At 33.6% G+C, this 24,098-nt stretch overlaps 1 protein-coding gene and 1 pseudogene across 2 annotated transcripts in view; one reads left to right on the top strand and one right to left on the bottom strand.

Moving 5' to 3' along the window:
* LOC143561828 (pescadillo homolog) overlaps positions 1–19,492 on the top strand; it is a 95,040-nt pseudogene extending 75,548 nt beyond the window's left edge. Inside the window, exons 4-13 of the transcript XR_013140382.1 lie at positions 16,801–17,049; positions 17,150–17,275; positions 17,355–17,439; positions 17,529–17,638; positions 17,719–17,812; positions 17,891–18,117; positions 18,184–18,500; positions 18,581–18,800; positions 18,868–19,074; positions 19,217–19,492. The product of XR_013140382.1 is annotated as a pescadillo homolog (transcript). The remainder of the gene's footprint in view (positions 1–16,800; positions 17,050–17,149; positions 17,276–17,354; positions 17,440–17,528; positions 17,639–17,718; positions 17,813–17,890; positions 18,118–18,183; positions 18,501–18,580; positions 18,801–18,867; positions 19,075–19,216) is intronic.
* LOC143561820 (uncharacterized) lies at positions 3,463–4,982 on the bottom strand. Its single transcript, XM_077049795.1, has 4 exons — positions 4,971–4,982; positions 4,723–4,857; positions 4,584–4,649; positions 3,463–4,131 (listed from the first exon to the last, which is right to left on the bottom strand). Exons 1-4 carry the CDS (start codon positions 4,980–4,982, stop codon positions 3,463–3,465), a joined length of 882 nt encoding a protein of 293 aa, XP_076905910.1.
* Positions 19,493–24,098: the final 4,606 nt, after the last annotated feature.

The raw sequence follows: 24,098 nt of genomic DNA on the forward strand, positions 1-24,098 counted from the left end.
TTTAGATATCCAAAGTTCATTGATGCATTAAGAGATTTGGATGACTGTCTCACCATGGTACATCTATTCGCTGCACTACCTGCTATAGAAAGGGAAAATATTCAAGCAAAAAGAATCCATAACTGTAGAGGGTATGTGATGTCACATTGATACAATAATAATGATTTTCTTTTAATAAAAAATTATAATGGTATATATATGTTTCATTAGGCTAAGCCTCGAGTGGCAAGCATACATCTCTCGCACACATAAACTGCGAAAGGCTTTTATATCAGTGAAAGGAATCTATTATCAGGTACAATGATTTTGAAGTTGAAGGTCAAAAAGTGACATGGTTGACTCCTCATGCGCTACAGCAAGTCATGCCTCAAGATGTGGATTATAAGATTATGCTTACCTTCTTGGAGTTCTATGAGGTTTGTGATCATCAAAGTTTCATACTCTGGTTATTTATTTAACTGTTACTTATGTATACATTTATTTGATATGCAGACTCTCCTTGGTTTTGTTAATCTTAGACTCTATCATTCAATTAAGTTGAAGTATCCTCCTATTCTTGATCCTCGATTGAAAGCTTTAGCAGCAGGTAAGAAGTTGAACTTGCTATAACATGATTAAATTGTTGCTTGAGAACTCTTTTGAAATCTTTAAACTTTATGTGTAGATTTATATGCTTTGACAAGATACGCTGATGCTAAAGACCGAGCAGTTGGAGCAAATGATGAAGAATCTGAGCTTAGGTTAGCACAAGTTCAGGACCAACTTCCTGCTAATGAACCTGGTGCATTAATGCACCTTGTTGAAGATGTTACTGATGATATTGAAGAAGATGAAGACTCAAAAGCCTGCAAAACACTCTTTCAAAATAAAACATTTTTCTTGGGTCGTGAGGTAAGATTAATGTTTATTATTTTTAACATGCAACAATTTTTAAAATGTGCGTTTGTTTGGTTTTTTAGGTTCCACGGGAATCAGTACTGTTTGTGATTACTGCATTTGGTGGTGTGGTTTCGTGGGATGGTGATGGAGCTCCGTTTGAGGAATCTAATCAGGACATTAACTATCAAGTATGTTTAATGATTGTCATGAATCCTATTTAAAATACAATATTTCACTATCTCATGTGTTGTGTTTTTCTGTAGATTGTGGACAGGCTGACTCAAAGCCACCGGTTTATTTCAAGAGACTATATTCAGCCACAATGAGTATTTGATTGCATAAATGCACGGATCATACTACCTACTGAAGAGTACATGGTTGGGAAGTAGGTTCCAAAAAACCCTTCTTTTTTATTACTTTGACTAGTTTGAGACTCGTGTATTACACGGGTAGTTTTTAAAAAATACAATATTTAATAAATAATTGGTATACAAGAAACTATAATCCCGTTAAACACTATTAATACAGTCGTTGTACAATAGTCTTTATAACAATTCTAAAGTAATAAATAATTATGAATATCAAATTTTCAAAAAAAAGGAAGTAAATATTAAATTAACAAATTTTGAAGTATAAATTTTTTTAAAAATGGTAACTATTATTTTATTATTATAAATTTGTTATATATGGTGAGGTGAGGTTTAATGTGGGAGTGACAAGTGGCAAAACTTCTAGCTTTTTATTAGAGAGTATATAGATTAGTTAATGTTTTGGATGTTAAAACATTTTGTGTTCAATAGGGTTCTACCGCCACATTTGTCACCATTTGTTGACGATGAAGCAGAGGGGTGTGTACCTGAATATGCAGAAACCATAAAAAGGCTTCAGTCAGCTGCGAGAAAAGAAATCCTTCCAATGCCTGGTGGCGAAGAAGATGGTCTTGAGAGTGCCCAGAATCTACTTGCTGAAGGGGTCATTGACAGGACAAAAGCTAAAGAAGCTGCTGAAAGAAAACAAAAGGTTGCTACTTGCTACTTTTTTTTTAATAAATTCTTTTTATTGAAAGTGTTATTAAACGTGTCGGTGGCTTCAGATGGCACTTGAAGAAAAGAAGTATCATGAAGAACTAAAGAAGGAAATGATAGGAATGCAGCGCGCCCAAACTTCTAATATCGATGAGATTAAAAACAATTTTGAAGATGAAGCGGGCCCGTCTACACGGCAGCTTGTTGAAGATGATGAGAATATGGCCATGGTTTCAATGTCCCGTAAAAAGAGAGGACTTTTGTAAGCCATGTTGGTAAGTTTAATATATTAAATAGTTAGAAGCGTAGTTGATATGTTACATCTTCTTCATACTAAGAAAGGCCGAAAGTGGTTCTTTTTGTTTATAGTTATCTAGCATTTCACATTTACATAATAACATTGGTTTGCTTTTTCAGATATCAAACGAAAGGAAAAGGGCACATGTGGAAACGCTCGAGACAAGGAAGAAAAATCTCAAAAGGAACAAGGGAAAAGAATCGTAGTGAAAGCCGATATATGAGTCGTGTTGCTGCTTATGCAAGTGGTGAATTAAGTTTTGTAGTAGTTACTTCTTTACTGTTGCTGCTTAGCTGCTTTTGGGAATTGATATTTTTATTTATCATTCTCTGTTTCTTCTGCAACTTGTTGAAATTTGGTATTTTGAATTCACTTATTACAAACACTGGTAGGTCATGGAACTTGCTGAAATTTGGTATTTTGAATTCACTTATTATACACTGTTAGTTCATGAAACTTGTTGAAACAATTTAAATATATCACGAGTCAAACCAAGGGAACCTTTGTTATGATGTAATATCCTTTTCTATGGGCGAAGACGGGCGATGATTGTGAGGAGTGGTTATAGTGGTTCCATGGGTAAAGGGTTTCATCTAGTGTCAAACAAGAAGTCGCATAAATGATAAAACCATAGCAGTGTAGTTATTTGGCTTTCAGGAAAGTGAGCATCAACAAAATCACATTAACTGAATCTGTAACCGACTAACTGGGTTCATATGAATTACAAGTTTGATGAGTATGCTTGACTTCAATGGGTGAACCATTATGCTAGGCCGGCTTATTTGCAACCCCAAACGTAACGATCACAAGCGATTTGCAAATTGTGAAGAAAAAAAATATCCATAGTTTGGTTTAGATTAGAGCATATACATTGGAATCCCGATCTCATTAATATAATTTAACTAAAATACATAATTATCCCGAAAATTTGTTCACTTTTTACAAACGTGATACATCCAATTCCTCATTTTCATAATCAATTAAACAATACCATTTTTCCACCCACATCCACTAAAAATATAGGATAGAAGATGAATAGTAAACCCCAAAATACGAAGTTAATTTAAGTTTTTTATATGATTTTGGGTTCGGGGAAACTCCAATGTACGAGTAAAATTAACCATAATGTCACATTATTCGATAATATTATTCCATGCACTGAAATATAATAAAAAAAATTATATATAAATTTTAACACCAAGCAGTATCTTTGTACAAGAAGTATAAAAATAAATAACAAATTGAGCCGTATGAGAAAAACTACTTCATAAGATCTATGAAAACAAATGCATTCCCAAGGCCATGTAAAAGCACTGACGGCAGTAAGTTTCTTGACTGCGCATAAACCGTGCCCATTACTATCCCAAGAAACACAAGCGGTAACATTCTCTGCATATTGAAATGAGCCAATGCAAACGCTAAAGAACTCACCAATATCGAGCACCACAAAGGCATGTACCTCGTCAACGAGGGGAGAAGAAACCCTCTAAACACAATCTCCTCCCAAACCGGCGCACAAACCGAGACAACAGCTGCATAAAGCGCCATCGCCACAGGATCCCGTGCAACGATTGACTGCTCAACATTTGATACCGTTACTGGAGCGAGAGGAAGCATTGGCAGTAGATTAAGGTTGACTTGTGAAAGACAGTTGACCAATGGGAACATTAGACATCCTAGGCCAACATCGAATAACCATATTCCTTTAAAGCTAAATTTAAACCAATCATGTGAAAGAGGACGAAACGGTGCGAGGCAGCGATGGAGAATTGCAATCCCTGCAACGCCTTCTGCCACGTCTGTCAAAAGACTGTATAATGCTTGGCCTCTGTATGTTAAGGTCTCTTTTCTGAAACCGGCTACGTGTGCTAACAATGGTATTATCCAAGACCCTACCAACCAGAATGAAGCTATCCAAAGAAGCATCACCTGTGCATTATTAAAGTTAGCCCGAGCTCGAGCCTTGTATGGGAAGCTCATTTAAGCTCGTAGAGAGCCTTAACGAGCCTTGGGTATTTTTCAGTATTACATCTTTTGGACTTCTATTTATTATTTCACACTCCACAGCTGAGCTTTGGTTTGTTTAAGATGCTACACAAGCTCGAGCTGAGGTTAGGCTGGTTTAAAGTTTTTTTCAAAATAAATATATAAAATAATAAGAAAACGCATATAAATTAATTAATAACTAATAAACAAGCCAAGCCTGAGCTTGAAAAACAACTAACAAACCGAGATCGAGCCATGTCGAGCTCGGGCTTGGCTTGTTTACACCTCCCAACTGAAGTGAACAATACATAATTGGTTGACGTGACAGTTGGTTGTCAACACGAGAAAATTATATGAGAATTCAAGTAATAAACGATAAAAGCAAGCGGTTGAACCTGAAGAATGGTCTTAGCTGTCCATGGGACGGTCCATGGTTCGGTACTAAATATAGCATCTGCAGCCTGAAAACAACATAGTTGGCTTCATTCATAACCGTCACAACAACGGTAAGTACCAACTAACTGCAATAATAACCTTCCTGAGTTGTGAAGGCCAATCACGCTTCACATTTAATTGGTTAGGTTCTCGTTCCACAGAATCTCCTTCTCCTGCCAAATCAGGAATACCATAATCCAAGTTTTCGTCTTTAAAGCATGAGAATCGCCAGTTCTACAATAACATTAAACCTAACCGGTTCAAAGAAATATCAAGCTTAACTTTGCTACTCATCAATTGTCTTGTTGCAAGGATAAACAAAGACTCAACTACCAGAAAGTGAATACCATTTCATTCATAATTTTTTATCTACAAAAAAATGAACATCATTTTCTTAATTAAGTAAAAACGCTTTTGAGTAATAAACTAATAATGCATATGTTCAAAAAGATCATATCGAGCATAATTATGCTCTCGTTTCCAGCTTTGGTTCAAACTATTAGTGAAATGGTGGTAATAACGAGCTCAACAGAACATGTATCCACGGTCATACTATTCATACACCTAATACGGGAAAAGTATATTTTCACCAAATCATACGTATTACACTATATGGCCCGTATAATATGGTAAAAATGTCCATATGGACTGGTATAAAAGCTCATATAACTTTACTAAAAATGGCTGACGTGAGTGTTTTTTCTGAAGCCATACCGGCGGTACTATGTAAAGGTTTGCCTAATAGTTTATATAATGTGACAATGCTACATGCCTCTGATTTGCAAAAGTCATAAGGCCGTATATCAAGGCTGACTATGAGGCAGTCCCGGGTGGTCCGACACCCCGATCGGCCCATTTTTTTGAAAAATATGTATTCTTAATGTTTAAACTCATATTGAACTCATTTAAGGCCCAATTTTTTATCTAAAATTTTTTCACGGTTCTCGAAGACATATATCCTCATAGGCCCCAATGTAAGAAAAAAGTGATGTGCACTTTTATTGGTGGTGTGTCATAGCATTTCCCTTAAATAAAAACTAAGCAGCATCACTAAAGTTACTGTTTAGATGCAAAATATGAAAAATTACCATAAGGAAACTTAAGAATTAAATAGTGTAAATTTATAAGTACAAGTCAATCATAATCATGTGTAGGTAAAAATTATTATTGACAACTATAAGTAGAATTAAAATTAGACTTACATGTCTCAGAGGTCTTGAAGAATAAAAACAAAACTTGAGAGGTAAGATGTCGGATGGAGTGAAGTATTAATATTAATATACTTGGGTCTTGGTGTAGAAGGAAGTGATATGCGAAAAGAAAGAGGTTGACTGCAGATAGGTGATGTGCTAGTAGTAGACATGGTGGTTTGGTTTGTTTGTATCCACCGGAATAATAATAATATTGTTGTTGTTGTTACTCACATGATAGATAATGAATGGATTGATATTAATATTAAATTTTATGGTAGTGAAAGATGAAGAAAGTTGTAATAATAGCGGCGATTGGGGAAGGAAGGTGGAACTGTGGAAGGGTAAGGACAAGGACGAGGAGGCATTTGGTGTTTGTGTTTGGTTTTTGGGTGGCTTCGAATGTTCTAGAATATTAAACAACATCTCATCCACTAACCATATGCTAAGTTTACGTGTGATGCGATTCGGTATGGTTTTGGACTATAACCTGACTAAAAATTAAAATTTTGGTTTTGGATTTTTTCAACTGTTTGGTTTTTGATGTTTTCGGTTTTTGCCATTTAAACTTGAGGATTTTTGGTTGAAAATAATGAATTTATGGGGTGTTTGGGATTACTTATTTTCACTAACTTATAACTTATAAACTTTTTAAGGAATAATAAGGTGTTTGAGATTTTGCTTATTTTCACTAACTTATAACTTATAAACTTTTTAAGGAATAATAAGGTATTTGAGATTGCTTATTTTCACTAACTTATAACTTATAAACTTTTTAAGGAATAATAAGGTGTTTGGGATTCCTTATTTTCACTAACTTATATTGTAACTTATTAACTTAATGAAAAGCTATAAAGAAGTAAATAAGGAATCCTAAACACCCCTTAGGTATAAATAATTTTGTTGATTTTAACGAAGTGACTATTATACATTTGATTAAAAATATTTTAGTTACATATTTATTAAATGTGAAAGTGAGTATAGGGTGACCACCAAAACTATGTAGTTTTGGAAAAATAATTATTAGATTTTAATTTAAATTCATATATTTAACAAAATTGCACACACTGATAAGCAATGTTTTCTCTCTAATCCTAATGATGCTTAAAGACTCTAATTCAATTATAATTCATCGCACCACGGTGATACACGATGAAGAAATTAAAACATAATATATATAAAAAAAATATAGAAGAAATTAAAAAAAAAAATGAATTTGACAAATAGATGGTTAAAAATTAGAGGGCAAATCTACAAATATTTTTAAAATTTACAAAAGTTAATGGAACAATGATATAAGTTGTAACTATTATTTAAGTATTAAAGTTAACCATATTTGAGTTTTCTATTAGACAAGTTTACTCTTATCCTAAGTGCATTGTAGGTTGTTCCATATGTTGATTAATTTGTAAAACTCTTAAAGAGTGGGTGACTTAATTTGCCATATCTCAAGTATTATATATAGTATAAATTAAACTAATGTATTAGTAAATTACCGAACCCCTTCTCTTCCCCAAACTATTTGCATGTTCGTTTTCGGCTACATCCCCGACACCATTTTCGGCCGGTCAACATCATCTGCACAACGGGAGATATGAAAGAAAAAAAAATATCTTGAACAAGATCAGAACCCATCGCCTGAAACCGATTTGCATGATTTAAACTACTACTTCACATGTCCGATTTCGACGATGGGGTTATTCAGTTATCAGATTCTTCAGTTCTAATAAGGCGAGGCGACGAGGATGTTCGATTTTTACCATGTTTGATTTTTACCATAATTCCGACAAAAATGGGTTGGGGCTTGGGGGTAATTTAGTCACATACTATTTTAATATTATTTGAATAGTGTAACATAATTTTATGACTTTGGTTATTTAAATTAGTTTTATAATCTAGTATATTGAATCATTTAGATATAAAATTTAACCTGTTTGGTGACTTAATTAATAAAAAAGCATAGTGATTTTAATGTGTATAATATTGTTAAGAGATTTTTATGAGAAAAAAAACAAGTATGTTGGTATTTTATATGCAAACAATTGTTTAAGGATATTTATGAGAAGAAACCTAAAGTATGTTGGTTTTTATGGTATTTGCCCTTTTAAAATCACAATAATTGTATACTAGTATTCTAGACAATTTCTTTACCAATAAGTGTCACACACACTTACATCCTATTCTTGAGTTTTTTAAAGGGGGGAAAAGAAAGGAAAATTAAGGATAGTTAAAAAATGGGTGTTCTTGAGTTTTTTTAGGATGGAAATGAAAGGAGTATGAGGAGTTAGAAATGATTAAATTAATGTATTTTCCCAATAAGTTATCCTCCCAAAAATGGGATGATTACTAAGGATAACCTATTTTTTAAAATAGTTATCATTTTCTTTCATCTAATTTCCTTTCAACTCAAGAACACACCTAATTAAAAAAAAATTCCTTCCCTTTCTTATCCTTCCCTCTCCTTTCCTTTCCTTTCCTTGGTTAAAAAACTCAAGAACAAGGCGTTAGTAAAAGCGTATGTTGAATAACAAAATTGCGTTTGTTTAACTTAATCACACCATGTTTAACAATATAATATTTTTCTTTATGATTTTTGAGAAAACAAATTACCATTATATTTATCGTCACTTAGTAATACTTGTTGAATTAATTTGTAAAAGGTAAAGTGCCAAAATCGTCCTTGAAGTTTGGTCTTTTCTGCAGCTTTGGTTCAAAAAGTTTATTTTTTGTAACTGGACCGTTTAGGTTCCCCAAATGTTGTCAATGTCGTCCACGTCACTAACTCCGTCTAATTTTTAACGTTAAGTTAAGGACAGATATAAAAAACAATATTTTTAAAACTTGTTTTTCTCCTTAACGGCTTGACGCCTCTCTAGTACGGTATGAGACCGGGAAGATGGTGGTGATTGAGGTTTTTGGCACTGGCAGTAATGATGACGGGGGATTCTTGTTTGGTTTCTCGAGCTTTGAGGGTGTGAAGATGGTGGTGAGATTAGGATTTTATTAATATTTTTTGATTTTTAAGCTTATTAATATTTAAAATGAAAATAAAATAAACAAATTGAAAAAGATAGTTTTGCTCCTGATTCACGGTTAATAATAAACGGAGTTAGCGATTTGGACGAAATTGATAACGTTTGGTAAACCTGAAGGGTTCAGTTGCAAAACGTAATTTTTTTGGACGAAACTCGCAAAAATGACCAAACTTCAAGGACGATTTTGGCATTTTACCCCCTCCCTTACTAACCATGCACCCCTGAACTTTCATTGCCCTTAACATTTGTAATTGACATGTTAGTCCCTCTTATGTTATTTTATAATTTACTCAAAATATCAAATAAAAAAATATTAAGTTTTTATTTTTGTTTTATAGTTTTTTATATAGTTTTATTATTGATTTTATTATTTTATTTCTTTAAGATCTTATTAAAAGTTATTTTATTTTTTTACATGTATTAAGAAGTTTTGAATGCTTTCTCTAGCTAGTTTTTTTATTTTTTATTTATTAATAAAATGTATTCAAAACAATTTAATTTTTTTTGTTAGGTTTCGATACGTGAGAATAATGTTGCTTAAGAAAAGAGCCAAATTTGTTTATTAAGTTGTTTGTTATTTAATCCTTTTACTTATAGAAAATATGATTTTTTATAAAAGAATGTAAACTATCTTTTAATTTAAAAAAAACGCTCTCCAAAAATATTAAGCAAGTATAGAAAAAAAACATTTTTTTAAACAAGGGAAACAACATTTTTTATATAAGAAAAAAAAAACGTTTTTCTAAATAAGAATTTTTTTTATTTTAAAAGGCTTTTGATAAATAGAAAAAAAATTGTTAAATAAAAATAGAAAAAAATGCGTTTATAAAAGTGATAGTGATAATAAAAGATAACAAATTGAATAAAGAAACAACAAAAAGGTGTGAATTGTATTAATGTAAAACTTGAGGGAGAGGGTATGTTTAGTAAAAATGAATGGATAAGGGGTACGTTTAGCAGCACCCATTAACTTTTCTTACTCTCGTTGCACGGAATCTCTAGTGTATGACGAATTTAATATCCATAATAACAAGCTTTATTGTTATTTAATATCAATCATATCATGTATTTATTATCATTATTCAATATCCTTAATAGAATGCATATCATTGGGAGCGATATTTTGATAACTTATTGAGTTTTAAGAAATTTAAGAATTTTATTTTAACCACACATTTTTAAATAAATATGATAGATTATGTGCTCGAGATTAAATCTGATTAAAAAAGTAAGTAGAAGAGAAAATAACGATGTACAGTGTTTGCACTCATTTAAACGCCCGTTACACCTATGTAAAAATTCGACTCGGTGCGTAATAAATGTTGTAATTTTTCTACGTACATGTAACCTACATGTATTACATATATGTAAAAAGAATACAAAAAAATAAAATTGTTACGTTGAGTCCTTTCGAGTTCTTAAAACTCAAAATGGTTCTCAAAAGAAACCAACTCGTATATCATTAGTATTATGCATTTATTGTTATTTAATATCAAAATATATTTTTTTACTGTGATCAACTAATTTCTTCAGGTATAAAAGTAACAGTTATATGCATAATTCTTTTATTTCAATACACCAAAATATCATACACATGTCTTACGTAAAGCTTTGTTTTGTAGTTTTACTTATACTTGCAACTTTCGGTAAGCTACAAATTACTTATTGTTTATGGCCCCGTTCATGTTTTTCTTCTAAGTTTTAACTTTCAAATATACGAGTAACACTTTTGTGTGACATATTACTTGTTTTTATCACTTTGTAATGTTTAATTAATTTAGGGAGCATGGTGATGATGAGCGAAGCGTGTCACGAAACTTGGAAGCTTCATCCATGTGATTCTCAAGTTTGTTTCACTCAATGCAAAGAAAGAAGAGGCGTGTGGTCAGGAAGATGCGTGAATGTTGCTACTTGTGTATGTGTTTGGTTATGTTAAGAGTTATAGATTATAATAAGAATAATTATAATAAAATGATTATGTGTCATCTTATTTAATTAAAGAGTGACATCAAAAAAGATAATTTTTTGGTATCTATACTAAGAACAAACTATACATGCAAACAGTGCAACACTCGTAACATGGGATGTCTCATTGTAAGGCCCTGTTCCGGTGCCATACTTTAACATTGGATTTACTCATAAATACAGTTCTAAATATCATAGTTAATTAAAACTTTTCGTGGAATAATTAAAAGGTCAACCATTTTTTACAAACCATAGAATAGTTGTCTTAAAACATCACAAATTGTCTTAACATAAAACATAAAAGTAAAACATCATGTCTTACTTCTCTAGTTGCTAGCCACTCAGTCCATACCATGTGCCATCATCAAGCCAGCTCCTTTAACCTATTTACTTGTGTGCTGTCACACCCCCCGGTCGAAGGCGGAAACTTCGGGGCGTTTGTAGATTTAAATCATGTACATGGTATTAAATGTAAAATCTCTTATTATAATAAACCAACACATTGTTTAAACCAAACATAATCCAAATAACAAGCAAGACATAACAGTTGATTTATTTAAACTTCCAGGTCTGACACATCCCCTAAGTGATACTTCATGAATTTTCATAACTTAATTTTCATCACCTGAAAAACATGCGAGAGTGTTAACTAAAAATAGTTGGTGAGAACACAGGTTTTAGATTTAGAATTATAGAAAAATATGTTTTACGTTGAAAATATTCCATATGTGTTAAATGTGATCACAACCAAACCTCTGACACAATTAGCGAGTCGTCTAATCCACGATTAGACTATTATGTTTTATGTTTAACGATCGTCGGATTCTGAACACACAGGCCTCTACCCGTGGTTTGAGTGGGCGGGCGGGGCCAATATATCTATCATCATACTATCATGGGCTTAACAAGTTAATGGTTGTACATGCGATTAAGTATATGATTGTAATGATCACACACAATAAATATTATGAATAAAGCTTGAATCAAATAACATTTATAAAACATAGAATAAATAAAATTGCATGTTTCCACCCCAAAGTATAAAACGTTTAAAAACATGTAAAATGGGCAATGAACTCACCTTGTTTGAAGGATGAACACGAATACGAGCAATATTTGTTGAACCGGTCACGGGATTCCCTAAATTAAGTTTTGTTTTTTAAATTAATTAGAGTGTCGCATACTCGAATGTTCTAAACCAAGAGCATGACCTCCAACAAGTTCATTCCCAGGTAAGAGTCATGATTAGTGGCGAAGCTTGGGCTTAGTCACGGGGGTGACCGAAGTCACGGACTCAAAACATTTCGGGTCGATGATTCGGTTCGTGGCGGTGATTTGGGTCGAGTCGGTGATTCGATTCGGGTCGGATCAAACAATATGACATCTATATATCTATTTTTTCTTCATATATTCAAATAATTGTTCTTATAATAAAAAAACAAAATAATTTTTTAAGCAATAAAGACCTAAAATATTCATGATGATGCGAGAGGAAGGGTGAGTAGAGATAAGCAAACTCGGTTTTAACTTTTATTGACCATACCCAAAACCAGTTCCTAAAAATACCTGGTTTATACACCTCTAATCAAGATCTTATGGACGGAAAGCTTAAACATATACTGTAATTTGTTTATGGGCCTGCACGACTATAAGGTTACATAATCGTCCTAGAGTAAACATGCCCAACTTGAACAGGTTACTTATATACATACTCAATTTCTATAAGCAGTTCAACCTCTAGGGTTTATCATACAAACAAACAGCCATGCCGAGCACTACCGACCTGTCGTAAGCTCATATCAAACAATTAGCAGCTAATTCGTTGATTAACTGTTCTTTATGTATGTTGATGATTTGAGTTGTAATTTGCACAGGGGAAGAAGAAAGAAGGTAACGCCGCTAGATACATCACCAGGTCTCAAGCTGTCACGTAACTTCAAGCCAGTCTCTCTGTCTTCAGGTATTGATTTTGATTCCAATATTTGGCATAGATTTTATCTGTGTGTGTGTATATATATATATGTGTGTGTGTGTATTTTATATATATATATATATGGGTGTGTGTGTATGTTGATGTATAATAAAAGTTGATTAAACATGAGAGGAAGGGACTTATTTGCTCAATTAATGGATTTTCTTTAGGTATTTATAAAAAAACACATATTTGCTTCGGATCTTAACAAGAGGGTATGGATTTTCCAAGGATTTGATGAAAAACAGATTCTTCGAGTTGGAGTGATACACGAGGAAGCACGAATTCGCCGTTGTGGATGTGGAACCCAAAGAACTTTTCTCAAGTCCCATAGATGGCGTCAAGTTGAGGACCAGTTGCTCCCATCTTTGGAATGGACTCGGGCCGCATTGTATATGAGAAAAAATACTCGACTTGGATCCATTTTCAACATAGCCATCGTTAACTTTCTCTTGTGCATATGCGTATTTTTATGCAAAGAGAGTGTTTGTGTGTGTGTGTGTGTGAGAGAGAGAGAGAGAGAGAGAAGTGGTTCATAAGAATGTAAATTTGGAGGAAATGACAAATCTCACTTAATATATAAAGGGTGATTGGCTGAACCCTAATGGGTCGGCACCATTTTGACTTACTAAAAATGGGCCCAGCATGTTGGATTATTGGGCTGAGACTTGGGATGAGATAAGGATCAAAGATCTCTAAGCATCGACATATACAACTAGCCTAATCCTAGGGTTACCTCATCAGTGCTATTATTAAAGGTTTACTTGATTATCGGTTTGTTGATTTTTGGGACATGTCATTTCAAGTTGTCAAAGCAATGTTTGATAAAGTAGGAACTTAATTAACAATTTGGTCATTATATAGCTACAACACCACCATTTGATTTCACGCAATCAAACAACCATTCACAAAACACTCGGGTGGTTGTTTTGACCAAAGAAAGTTAAACTTTGAATTTTTTTGTTGTTGTCAAAATAGGTGTTTTAACATCATCATGGTGATTGTTCTAATCATAGGGGGTCAACATTTAAAAAACATTCTCTTTATATTTTAACCATATCACTTCACTTGTGATTTTTGTTAGGGGAGTAAACTACCCTAAGACCCACCAATATCATAATGTCACCTCATATACTATCATAGACCTACATAAACCAAATGCAACACTCCATTAAAGTACCCCCCCCCCCCCCCCCCCAACTCCATTAAAACACGTATAAAATAAAATAAAATACAGCCAAAACAAAATGGGTATAAAGCGGAAAAAGGTATAGGTCTAGAGAGCAGGAAATGATAACTCGGAAATTTGGTGCCCGTAACAATTGTTTTAGTTGTCATATTCATTCTTGGATAAGAACAACTATATTATATGTTTGTTTATTAAATATTAAATTATAAAAGTTCATAAAGCACTTGTACATATTATCTTTGACTATGCAATTAATGGTTTTTATTCAACCACAATGAACCTATCCGAAGTTTTCGATAGTAAGAATATAATTAAAATGTAAAATTCACATATTAGACGAGACTTGAGGCAATAGCAAAATATATAGCACATATTAGATGAGGTCATGAGATTAGAGGCAATAATGCAACGATTTCAGCACGTAGTAAACGTTGTGCATATTTAAGGTTTGAAATGTGCTACTTGCATATTTAAGTTGATAAATATACTCACTCCAATTGGGTTTTCCACTTTCCATTTACTTAATTAAGTTTTGTTATTTGGACTACTTATTTTTGAATGTTTTTTCTATTTTATATATAATTTCTTTTATAAAGACTCGAACAAACTTGAGTCGTAAAATACGTTAGTAACGATTTAATATTTATTCACACGGTTAAAAGATCGTTATTTTAACTAACCATTCGACCTAAAAATTGAGTAAAATGGACAAACACCCATTCATAAGACTAGATCTAGTGGATATAGTTTTTCGTGAGAGTAAAATTAAATTAGCGAGGCACTAGAGTGGGTAGTAGAGGGAGGAGGCGCTACTTGGTTAGCAGGCTACAAGGTATCTTTTGTGCTTTTAGTTAAATCAATACAAGTTTCTCCGTAAAGAGTTAGCAAGAGATTTCACTTACATAACATTAACGTGACACGACTTTTTTTACTTTTTAATTAAACCAATACACATGGCCCAATTAAAAGTTACTTCGATGATGCTATCATAACTTTTCGGTTAGAGGTGCAAAAAAACCCGAACACGAAAAAAATCCGAAACCGGGTATTTTATAAACTCGGGTTTTTATTATTCACATGGATGGATCGAGCCTACAAATTGGCCCGAAACGGCCATCACGATTAGAGGTGCACAAAATACCTGGTTTCCGAACCCAACCCCGTGTATCCGACCCAAAACCGGTTCCTACCCGTACTCTACCCACTGGTGTGTGCTGGTATTAGATTTCTCCCCGGCATCGTACCCGGAACCAGAACCTTCAAAACCCGGGTAATGATTCCAAGATCATAGTTTTTGGTATTCGGTACTAACGTGTACTGTTATGGGTACATGTATTATGATACTCGGGACCTGTTTGGAATATGCAGCTTTTTTTTGTGGGGGGGGGGGATTTCCAAGCACTTAATGTATCCGTGCTTATTATCTTTAATTCATGCGGTTCAAAACCTGGTCAAATACCCGATTATACTCGGAACCGGTTCCCACCAGACCCGGTATTAACTTTTATTGACCATACCCAGAACCAGTTCCTAAAAATACCTGGTTTATACACCTCTAATCACGATCTTATGGACGGAAAGCTTAAAACATATACTGTAATTTGTTTATGGGCCTGAATCAGGCCCAACTTCAACAGGTTACTTACATACATACTCAATTTCTATAAGCAGGTCAGGGTTTATCATACAACAAACAGCCATGCCTAAGCACTACAGGCCTGCCGTAAGTTGATATCAAACAATTATAAAACTCGATTAACCTGTTGTTGTTGTTGTGTTGTTGATGATTTGAGTTGTAATTTTCACAGGGGAAGAAGAAAGAAGGTAACGCCACTAGATACATCACCAGGTCTCAAGCTGTTAAGTACCTTCAAGTCAGTCCTCTGTCTTCAGGTACTCATTTTGATTCTGATTCGAATATTCGATGTAGATTCTATTTATGTCTGTATATATATATATATATATATATATATATAATATGTTGATGTATAATAAGAGTTGGATAGTTGTTTAGGTAAATGGTGATAGAAAATCCAATTGGTTTGTGGCTTTGTCTTAGGGGCTTAGCGCCTTGTGTTATTGTTCGTCTGTTAAGCTTTTATCGGATAGGTTAATGGTTCACGAATACCTAATCGAACGTAGTTTTGTGTTTTTGTTCATTTTTTTAAGGAAATGAACTCACGGTTTCAAATGAACATAAACAATGTTTTATTTGATTTGGATAATTGAAAATGGCCAGTGTTAATGGTTTGGTCCGGCTAGCAAGTGCCGAGTTTGTGTTGGTGTTTATTTAACATTCGTATTCATATGTTAGTTTACGCATACATTAATTTTTAATACTCAGTTGTTTATGTTTTCTAGTTAATGATTTTGCTTTAAGATTAGAAAAGTGGCTAAAAATATATCAAAAAAGCCTTTAATGAACAGACAAACATTTAAGTACCTAAACGGATGTTAACGAACATCTTATTGAAAGTTCACGAACACAGTTGAATGAACACAGCCTGTGTTCGTGTTCATTCATTTAGTTAATTGGGACAAATTTGTTTTTCCGTGTTTGTTCCATTTATTAAACGAATGGACAGAGCTTCCTGCCGACTGTCGAGCAGTTCGCCGAATGCTCGGTTTGTTTACTGCCCTAGTTTGTGTTTTACATTTTATCCTACTGTTTTTTTGGATGAATTTGTTTGGCTACTATTAGTACACACAGTCACACACATCCACTTTTTTTTGTGTGTGAAGGTGTTTAGTTATTAGTGAATGGACTTGGTTAAATAAATATGACTTGCTATTAATTTTAATGTTTTTGGGCGTTTGATTATATAGGAGATTATGTATCTTCAAAGGCGTGTTCCCACGGGATCCAAAGAAAAAGGTGAAGGGAAACCACCATACTTACTATCACATGAAGGATATCTTGTTTCTTAAACATGAGCCACTTCTTGATAAATTTCGCGAGATGCGAGCATATGAGAAAAAGGTCAAGAAAGCAGTGTCTAAGAAGAACAAGGATCTTGCTGAGCGGTTGTTGACAAGAAAGCCTACTTACACTCTTGATATGCTTATTCGAGAGAGGTCGGTGTTTATCATATCCAAGTTTTAACCTTTTTACTCGCTCATTTTAGTTTCTTTTAGTTTTGTCACTTTCTGATATGCATTCTGTGTTTGGCTTTAGATATCCAAAGTTCGTTGATGCATTAAGATATTTGGATGACTGTCTCACCATGGTACATCTTTTTGCTGCCTTACCTGCTATAGAAAGGGAAAATATTCAAGCAAAAAGAATCCATAGCTGTAGAGGGTATGTGTTGTCACATTGATACTACAATCATGATTTTCTTTTAAGAAAAAATTATAATGGTATATATATGTTTCATTAGGCTAAGCCTCGAGTGGCAAGCATATATCTCTCGCACACATAAACTGCGAAAGGCTTTTATATCAGTGAAAGGAATCTATTTTCAGGTACAATGATTCTGACATATCAGTTTTTATTTTATTTTATGTTTTTGTAATTTTAACTAACTTTTGTTCATCAATTGATATGTGTTTAGGCGGAAGTTAAGGTCAAAAAGTGACATGGTTGACTCCTCATGCACTCCAGCAGGTCATGCCTCAAGATGTGGATTATAAGATTATGCTTACCTTCTTGGAGTTTTATGAGGTTTGTGATCATCAATCAAAGTTTCATTCTCTGGTTATATTTCTAACTGTTACTCATGTATACATTTATTTGATATGCAGACTCTCCTTGGTTTTGTTAATCTTAGACTCTATCATTCAATTAAGTTGAAGTATCCTCCTATTATTGATCCTCGATTGAAAGCTTTAGCAGCAGGTAAGAACCTGAACTTGCTATAACATGATTAAATTGTTGCTGGAGAACTCTGTTAAAATCTTTAAACTTTATGTGTAGATTTATATGCTTTGACAAGATACGTTGATGCTAAAGACCGAGCAGTTGGAGCAAATGATGAAGAATCTGAGCTTAGCTTAGCACAACTTCAGGACCAACTTCCTGCTAATGAACCTGGTGCATTAATGCACCTTGTTGAAGATGCTACTGATGATATTGAAGAAGATGAAGACACAAAAGCCTGCAAAACACTCTTTCAAAATAAAACATTTTTCTTGGGTCGTGAGGTAAGATTAATGTTTATTATTTTAGCATGCAACATTTTTCAAAATGTGCGTTGTTTGGTTTTTCAGGTTCCGCGAGAATCATTACTGTTTGTGATTACTGCATTCGGTGGTGTGGTTTCGTGTGATAGTGATGGAGCTCCATTTGAAGAATCTAATCAGGAGTTCAGGACATTAACTATCAAGTATGTTTGATTGATGATTGTAATCAAATCTTATTTGAAATCAATATTTCATCACCTTATGCTTACTGTTTTTTTGTAGATTGTGGACAGGCCAACTCAAAGCCACCGGTTTATTTCAAGAGACTATATTCAGCCACAATGGGTGTTTGATTGCAAAAACGCACGAATCATACTACCGACTGAAGAGTACATGGTTGGGAAGTAGGTTTCAAAAAACTCCTCTTTTTTGTTACTTTGAATAGTTAATGATATTTTGGATTTTAAAACATTTTGTGTTAAAGGGTTCTACCACCACATTTGTCACCATTTGTTGACGATGAAGCAGAAGGGTACGTACCTGAATATGCAGAAACCATAAAAAGGCTTCAATCAGCTGCAAGAAAAGAAATTCTTCCAATGCCTGGTGGCGAAGAAGATGGTCTTGAGAGTGCCCAGAATCTACTTGCTGAAGGGGTCATTGACAGGACAAAAGCTAAAGAAGCTGCTGAAAGAAAACAAAAGGTTGCTACTTTATTTTTTAATAAATTCTTTTTATTGAATATGATAATAAACATGTCGGTGGCTTCAGATGGCACTTGAAGAAAAGAAGTATCATGAAGAACTAAAGAAGGAAATGATAGGAATGCAGCACACTCAAACTTCTAATATCGATGAGATTAGGAACAATGGTGAAGATGAAGCGGGCCCGTCTACACGGCAGCTTGTTGAGGATGATGAGAATATGGCCATGGTTTCAATGTCCCGTAAAAAGAGAGGACTTTTGCAAGCCATGTTGGCAAGTTTAATATATTAAATAGTTAGAAGCGTAGTTGATATGTTACATCTTCTTTATACTAAGAAAGGCTGAAAGTGGTTCTTTTTGTTTATAGTTATCTAGCATTTCACATTTACATAATAACATTGGTTTGCTTTTTCAGATATCAAACGAAAGGAAATGGGCAAATGTGGAAACGCCCGAGACAAGGAAGAAAAATCTCAAAAAAAACAAGAAAAAAGAATCAGAGTGAAAGCCGATATATGAGTCGTGTTGCTGCTTATGCAAGTGATGAATTAAGTTTTGTAGTAGTTACTTCTTTACTGTTGCTGCTTAGCTGTTTTTGGGAATTGCTTTTTTTATTTATCATACTCTGTTTCTTCTGCAACTTGTTGAAATTTGGTATTTTGAATTCACTGGTTACAAATACTGGTAGTTCATGGAACTTGTTGAAATTTGCTATTTTGAATTCGCTTATTACAAACATTTTCCATGGGAGAAGGCGGGCGATGATTGTCTTGTGAGGAGTGGTTATAGTACCATAGCAGTGTAGCTATCTGGCTTTCATGAAAGAGAGCACTAACAAAATCACATTAACTGAATCTGTAACCGGGGTTCATATGGATTACAAGTTTGATGAGTATGCTTGACTTCAAAGGTTGGATCATTATGCTAGGCCGGCTTATTTGCAACCCCAAACGTAACGGCCACAAGCGATTTGCAAATTTTGAAGAAAAAATATCCGTAGTTTGGTTTAGATTAGAGCATTTACATTGGAATCCCGATCTCATTAATATAATTTAACTAAAATACACAATTATCCCGAAAATTTGTTCACTTTTTACAAACGTGATACATCCAATTCCTCATTTTCATAATCAATTAAACAATACTTTTTTTCCACCAGCATCCACTAAAAATATAGGATAGAAGATGAACAGTAAACCCCAAAATACGAAGTTCCGGTGGCGGTTTTGCTTGATTTATTTATCGAACAAAGATCTTTAACTTGCAAAATATGTAATTTTTTGGGGATTCAGTTCCGCCCTCAAACCACATGAACAATTTTTTCTTATATAAACAGAAAATGTAATTGAAGTTAGGGGCTGTTTGATAGCCTCTTAATGACCGTTAAGAGACTACCTTTTAATGTTTCATAACCTCTTATTGATTAAGAGGTAGACTTAAATCTCAATAGGTAAGAGGTAACCATTAAGAGATAGTCTCTTAACCATTGGGACTTAAGACCACCTCTTAACTATATAAAAGGTTATGAACCATTAAAAAATAGACTCTTAATAACCATTACAAGACTATCAATCGGCACCCCTTAGTAAAATTGAACACTATGAATCTAAATTTCAAACTGAGACACATACAATGATACAAATAAAAACCTGAATAACGTTTCAAATTTAAAAATTAAATATTTTATATATTTAATTTTGTTAGGCATTAAGACGGATAAATTAGTGGAGGAATCTTTCATTGATTTGTTGACTTTTAACATGTAGTTGATATTTTTAGAAAATTGGAGTTAGTAAGAAATGAAATGAGTGAAGGCTTACATAGTGGTCCTTCTTATCAATTTGGCTCACCCCCTATTAATAGTTCAAAAGACCATCATGATATATGATAACTCAAATGCCTCCCCTATACCTTTTTCTTTATTATCATTAATATAGGGTAATAAAGTAATTTCCTCTGTATATTGGTTAAAGTTCTACAAATAGTACACTTCTTATTTTTAATAACATTATATATATAATATATTTTTATATTGAGACGTGAAGAGATTTAACAAGTTTAGAGATGTATATAAACGAAACTCACTTATAGTTGATAATGAGGGTAGTTTAGTAACAACACAAAGACTGCGGTGTTCATTAACCGGAAGCCACCAAAATTTCTTCTGTGTTCACAATGAGGGGAGTGCGACTATGTAATTATTTACAGATAGCCAGGGTAAACAAAGACGGGTCTCATACTATCACCTTTCTATTGTCTTAATATGATATATAATCTTGTATGAAACATATTTGATCGTATGAACAAACGAGTTTGGGGTGGGCGGTGTCATACCACACATCCCACCACACACCCATCCCGCATGTAGCCCTGAAGAAGGTGGGTGCGGTGTTTACTTGTGTAGTGCCAATCACCTCAGTATCCCGAGCCTCCTTCCCACTTCCTTTTTCCTTCTTTGTTTCTTCTATCCTCCAACACCAATACCGCCACCACACGACCCCCACCCCACCCTCGCACGTCCCCTACCGAAGCCACACTCTCACCACCTAGGAAGTTATAATTAATAATGCTATAAATATAGTAATATTATAACTTTTATCTTTACACATGATATAATTTCCAATAAATATATTTATATATACAGTTTTTATAATTGACCATAGGGGTAGCATTCTAAGTTCAAGTATATTCAATGTCGTTGGTCGAATTAAAAGTTCTTTTCTTTAATATAATTTATATGATTAATATTTAACCTTACACTGCTCACTCGTGTCATTAACATCAATATTCAATAGGAAGCTAGGGACCGAGTTTTCACTTTAAGCTGGAAATATCAGTTAAACCTTTGTTTGCTTGATAATCTCATGGTTTCGTACAAATAAATTAGGACATGTAGTTGACTCGAGATTTAACAAACTCGTATCTAAAAGAAAATAAAGAGTGTAACAAAATATATACATGACTTTTGCTTAGTTTCAAGTTAGAAGACCATAAGAATAAGATATGAACAGAAAAATTAATCACTCTGTGGTTGGGCAACAAGTGGCCTCTTGGTCCATGGTATGGGGATGCCGCTTAAGGTTTAGAATCTTTGAGATCTTAATTCGAAACCTACCCCAAGACCGTTTTCTCACTATGGTGGATTTACTCTTTGATGATATTTCTTGGTGAGTCAGGTCTAGAGCGACAAAATCAGTATGGACAATTGACTTCCAGGCTCATAGTAAGACTCAATCGGGTATTGAGGCAGCTCTAAATACTGTTAAAAAACGAGATGTATAATTGCCTGACTTAGAGTCCAACTTACTTACGGTTCCATGACTTTAAACAATTAAACTCCTAGAATTCCCCTAAAGTTCATGAGTTTATTTGATCATAATACGTGAGTCGTGAATTTCATTAATTACATGTTTCTTAGGTGTTGAAATTTAGTTATGGCGTGTCCTTTTTATTTTTTCTATATTTGACAATGGTTTTCAAATCCATATTTTTCAATAAAAAGTTTGTTGTAATAGGTATTTGTCGACATCAAAGCGTCTTTGCTATACAAAGTTTGTACTTAATTTCCATCCGCATCACACTACCAATGCTATACCGTTAGAATGAAATTAGTGTTTCTTTGTATGTGTGTGTGACACCAAACCAGAATCAGTCTGGCTAGTTCTTGTTCTAGCTAATTCATCGTAACATGGATTTTAAAGATCCAATTGGTTGTTCGGATCGTAAGACATGTGGATAGGGGTTACATGGTCAATAAACTAAGTGTCAAATCATACTTTAGAATTCATAAATCAAATTAGTGAGATTCTAATAATAAAAGTTGAAAACTTGATAACACTAGTGTTTGTCTTTTAAAAGAAGCCATAATGAAAACCATGATATATGGATGGAGGAAATGGTACATAAAATAGTGAAATATCACCTTACACCACCACAATAATCATCATTACCATAATTTTTGATTTGAGGTGAAGCCAAAAAAGAGTTCGTTTTCCAATTGAATGAGTATAGGCCATGGGTACTCAATTACATGTACAAATGAGACAAAAGTAGAAACCTAACCTCATTCACTTCCCAACCACATCCCCCCCAACCAGGTGCTCTAACACTTCTTAGTTTATGACTCACATGCCCGTATCTTTGCCTCATCTTGATTCTATAACCAAATTACCCTTTTACCCTTTTCATTGTAAATCGTTTGGATGTTTTTATGAAGTTTCAGGTCAACACTTAAAAAAAAAATTATATTAGACGGTAAAGGGGGATGTTCGATTACAAGAAACACTTAACCTTGTTCGTTATTTCTTTAATTGAAACAAGACAAGGTGCCATAACTTTCTTGTTGTAAAGTATATTGTTTTTTTATGTTATAGACGTATCGTTTTACTTTGTTTGAAAAACGTATGATAACATGCTCGGATTTGTATGAAAAGTCCCAAATAACCTTTAAAAGTTAGGTATATTCTTCAAGGTGTTCACCAAGTAACTAACAAGCATCCCAAGTTTGAATTCAAGTATTCAACAAAGATATTAGTTGCCTTTAGCTACCATCATGATTTCATCTCATCTATTGCAGAAGACTAAAATGAAACCCCTATCATGATTGCCCATGGTAACTAAAGAACAAAAAGGGGAAGTTTTAGGATCCAAACCACGGATAAAGGCTTAAAAGAGAGAGTATAATATTGGGTCATCTGGGCTAGTCTTTCTTTTAAATAGACAAATTGACAAATTTAAAATAATGTACAACTTTTTATGCATGATATACAATTAACTATAGCACTGTTATTCTAGATTCAGAAATTCTCTAGAAAAAGTTTGTAACTTTATTTGGGCCCACCACATATTTTTTAGTATTTAGATTGAAATCTTTGATCAAGAGAGGATTTAAGTACAAATGTGAACTCTCTACTGTGTGATTGAGTGTCACATTTGATCTCTTTTTACTACAACATGTGAATTCTCTTTCATTTAGTCCTTGTAATTATGGGTCCTCTTTTCATGATTATGTTTTAGTTGGTCCAAGAGATCATTGGTGGTCAAACATGTAAATGTGTGATGAGAGATTTGGAAATAGATTAATTTTTAATGAAATTCCCATTTTACCCCTCATACACTCATTTTCATAACCATAACCATTGCCTAATTTGGTCTATATATATGAAACCACTTGTTTTCTTATTTTCTCCATTTTCTCCAAATCTTTCACTCCCTTATAACATAAACATTGTAATTAAGAGGTGAATATAAGATGTGTCTTGGCACTTCCAAAGAAGACCTCTATCATCCTTCATATC

This window comes from Bidens hawaiensis, unplaced genomic scaffold (assembly GCF_021521415.1).
Source record: "Bidens hawaiensis isolate Kalapana, Puna unplaced genomic scaffold, B.hawaiensis_p1.1 tig00020807_1, whole genome shotgun sequence".
NCBI classification, from domain to species: Eukaryota; Viridiplantae; Streptophyta; class Magnoliopsida; order Asterales; family Asteraceae; genus Bidens; species Bidens hawaiensis.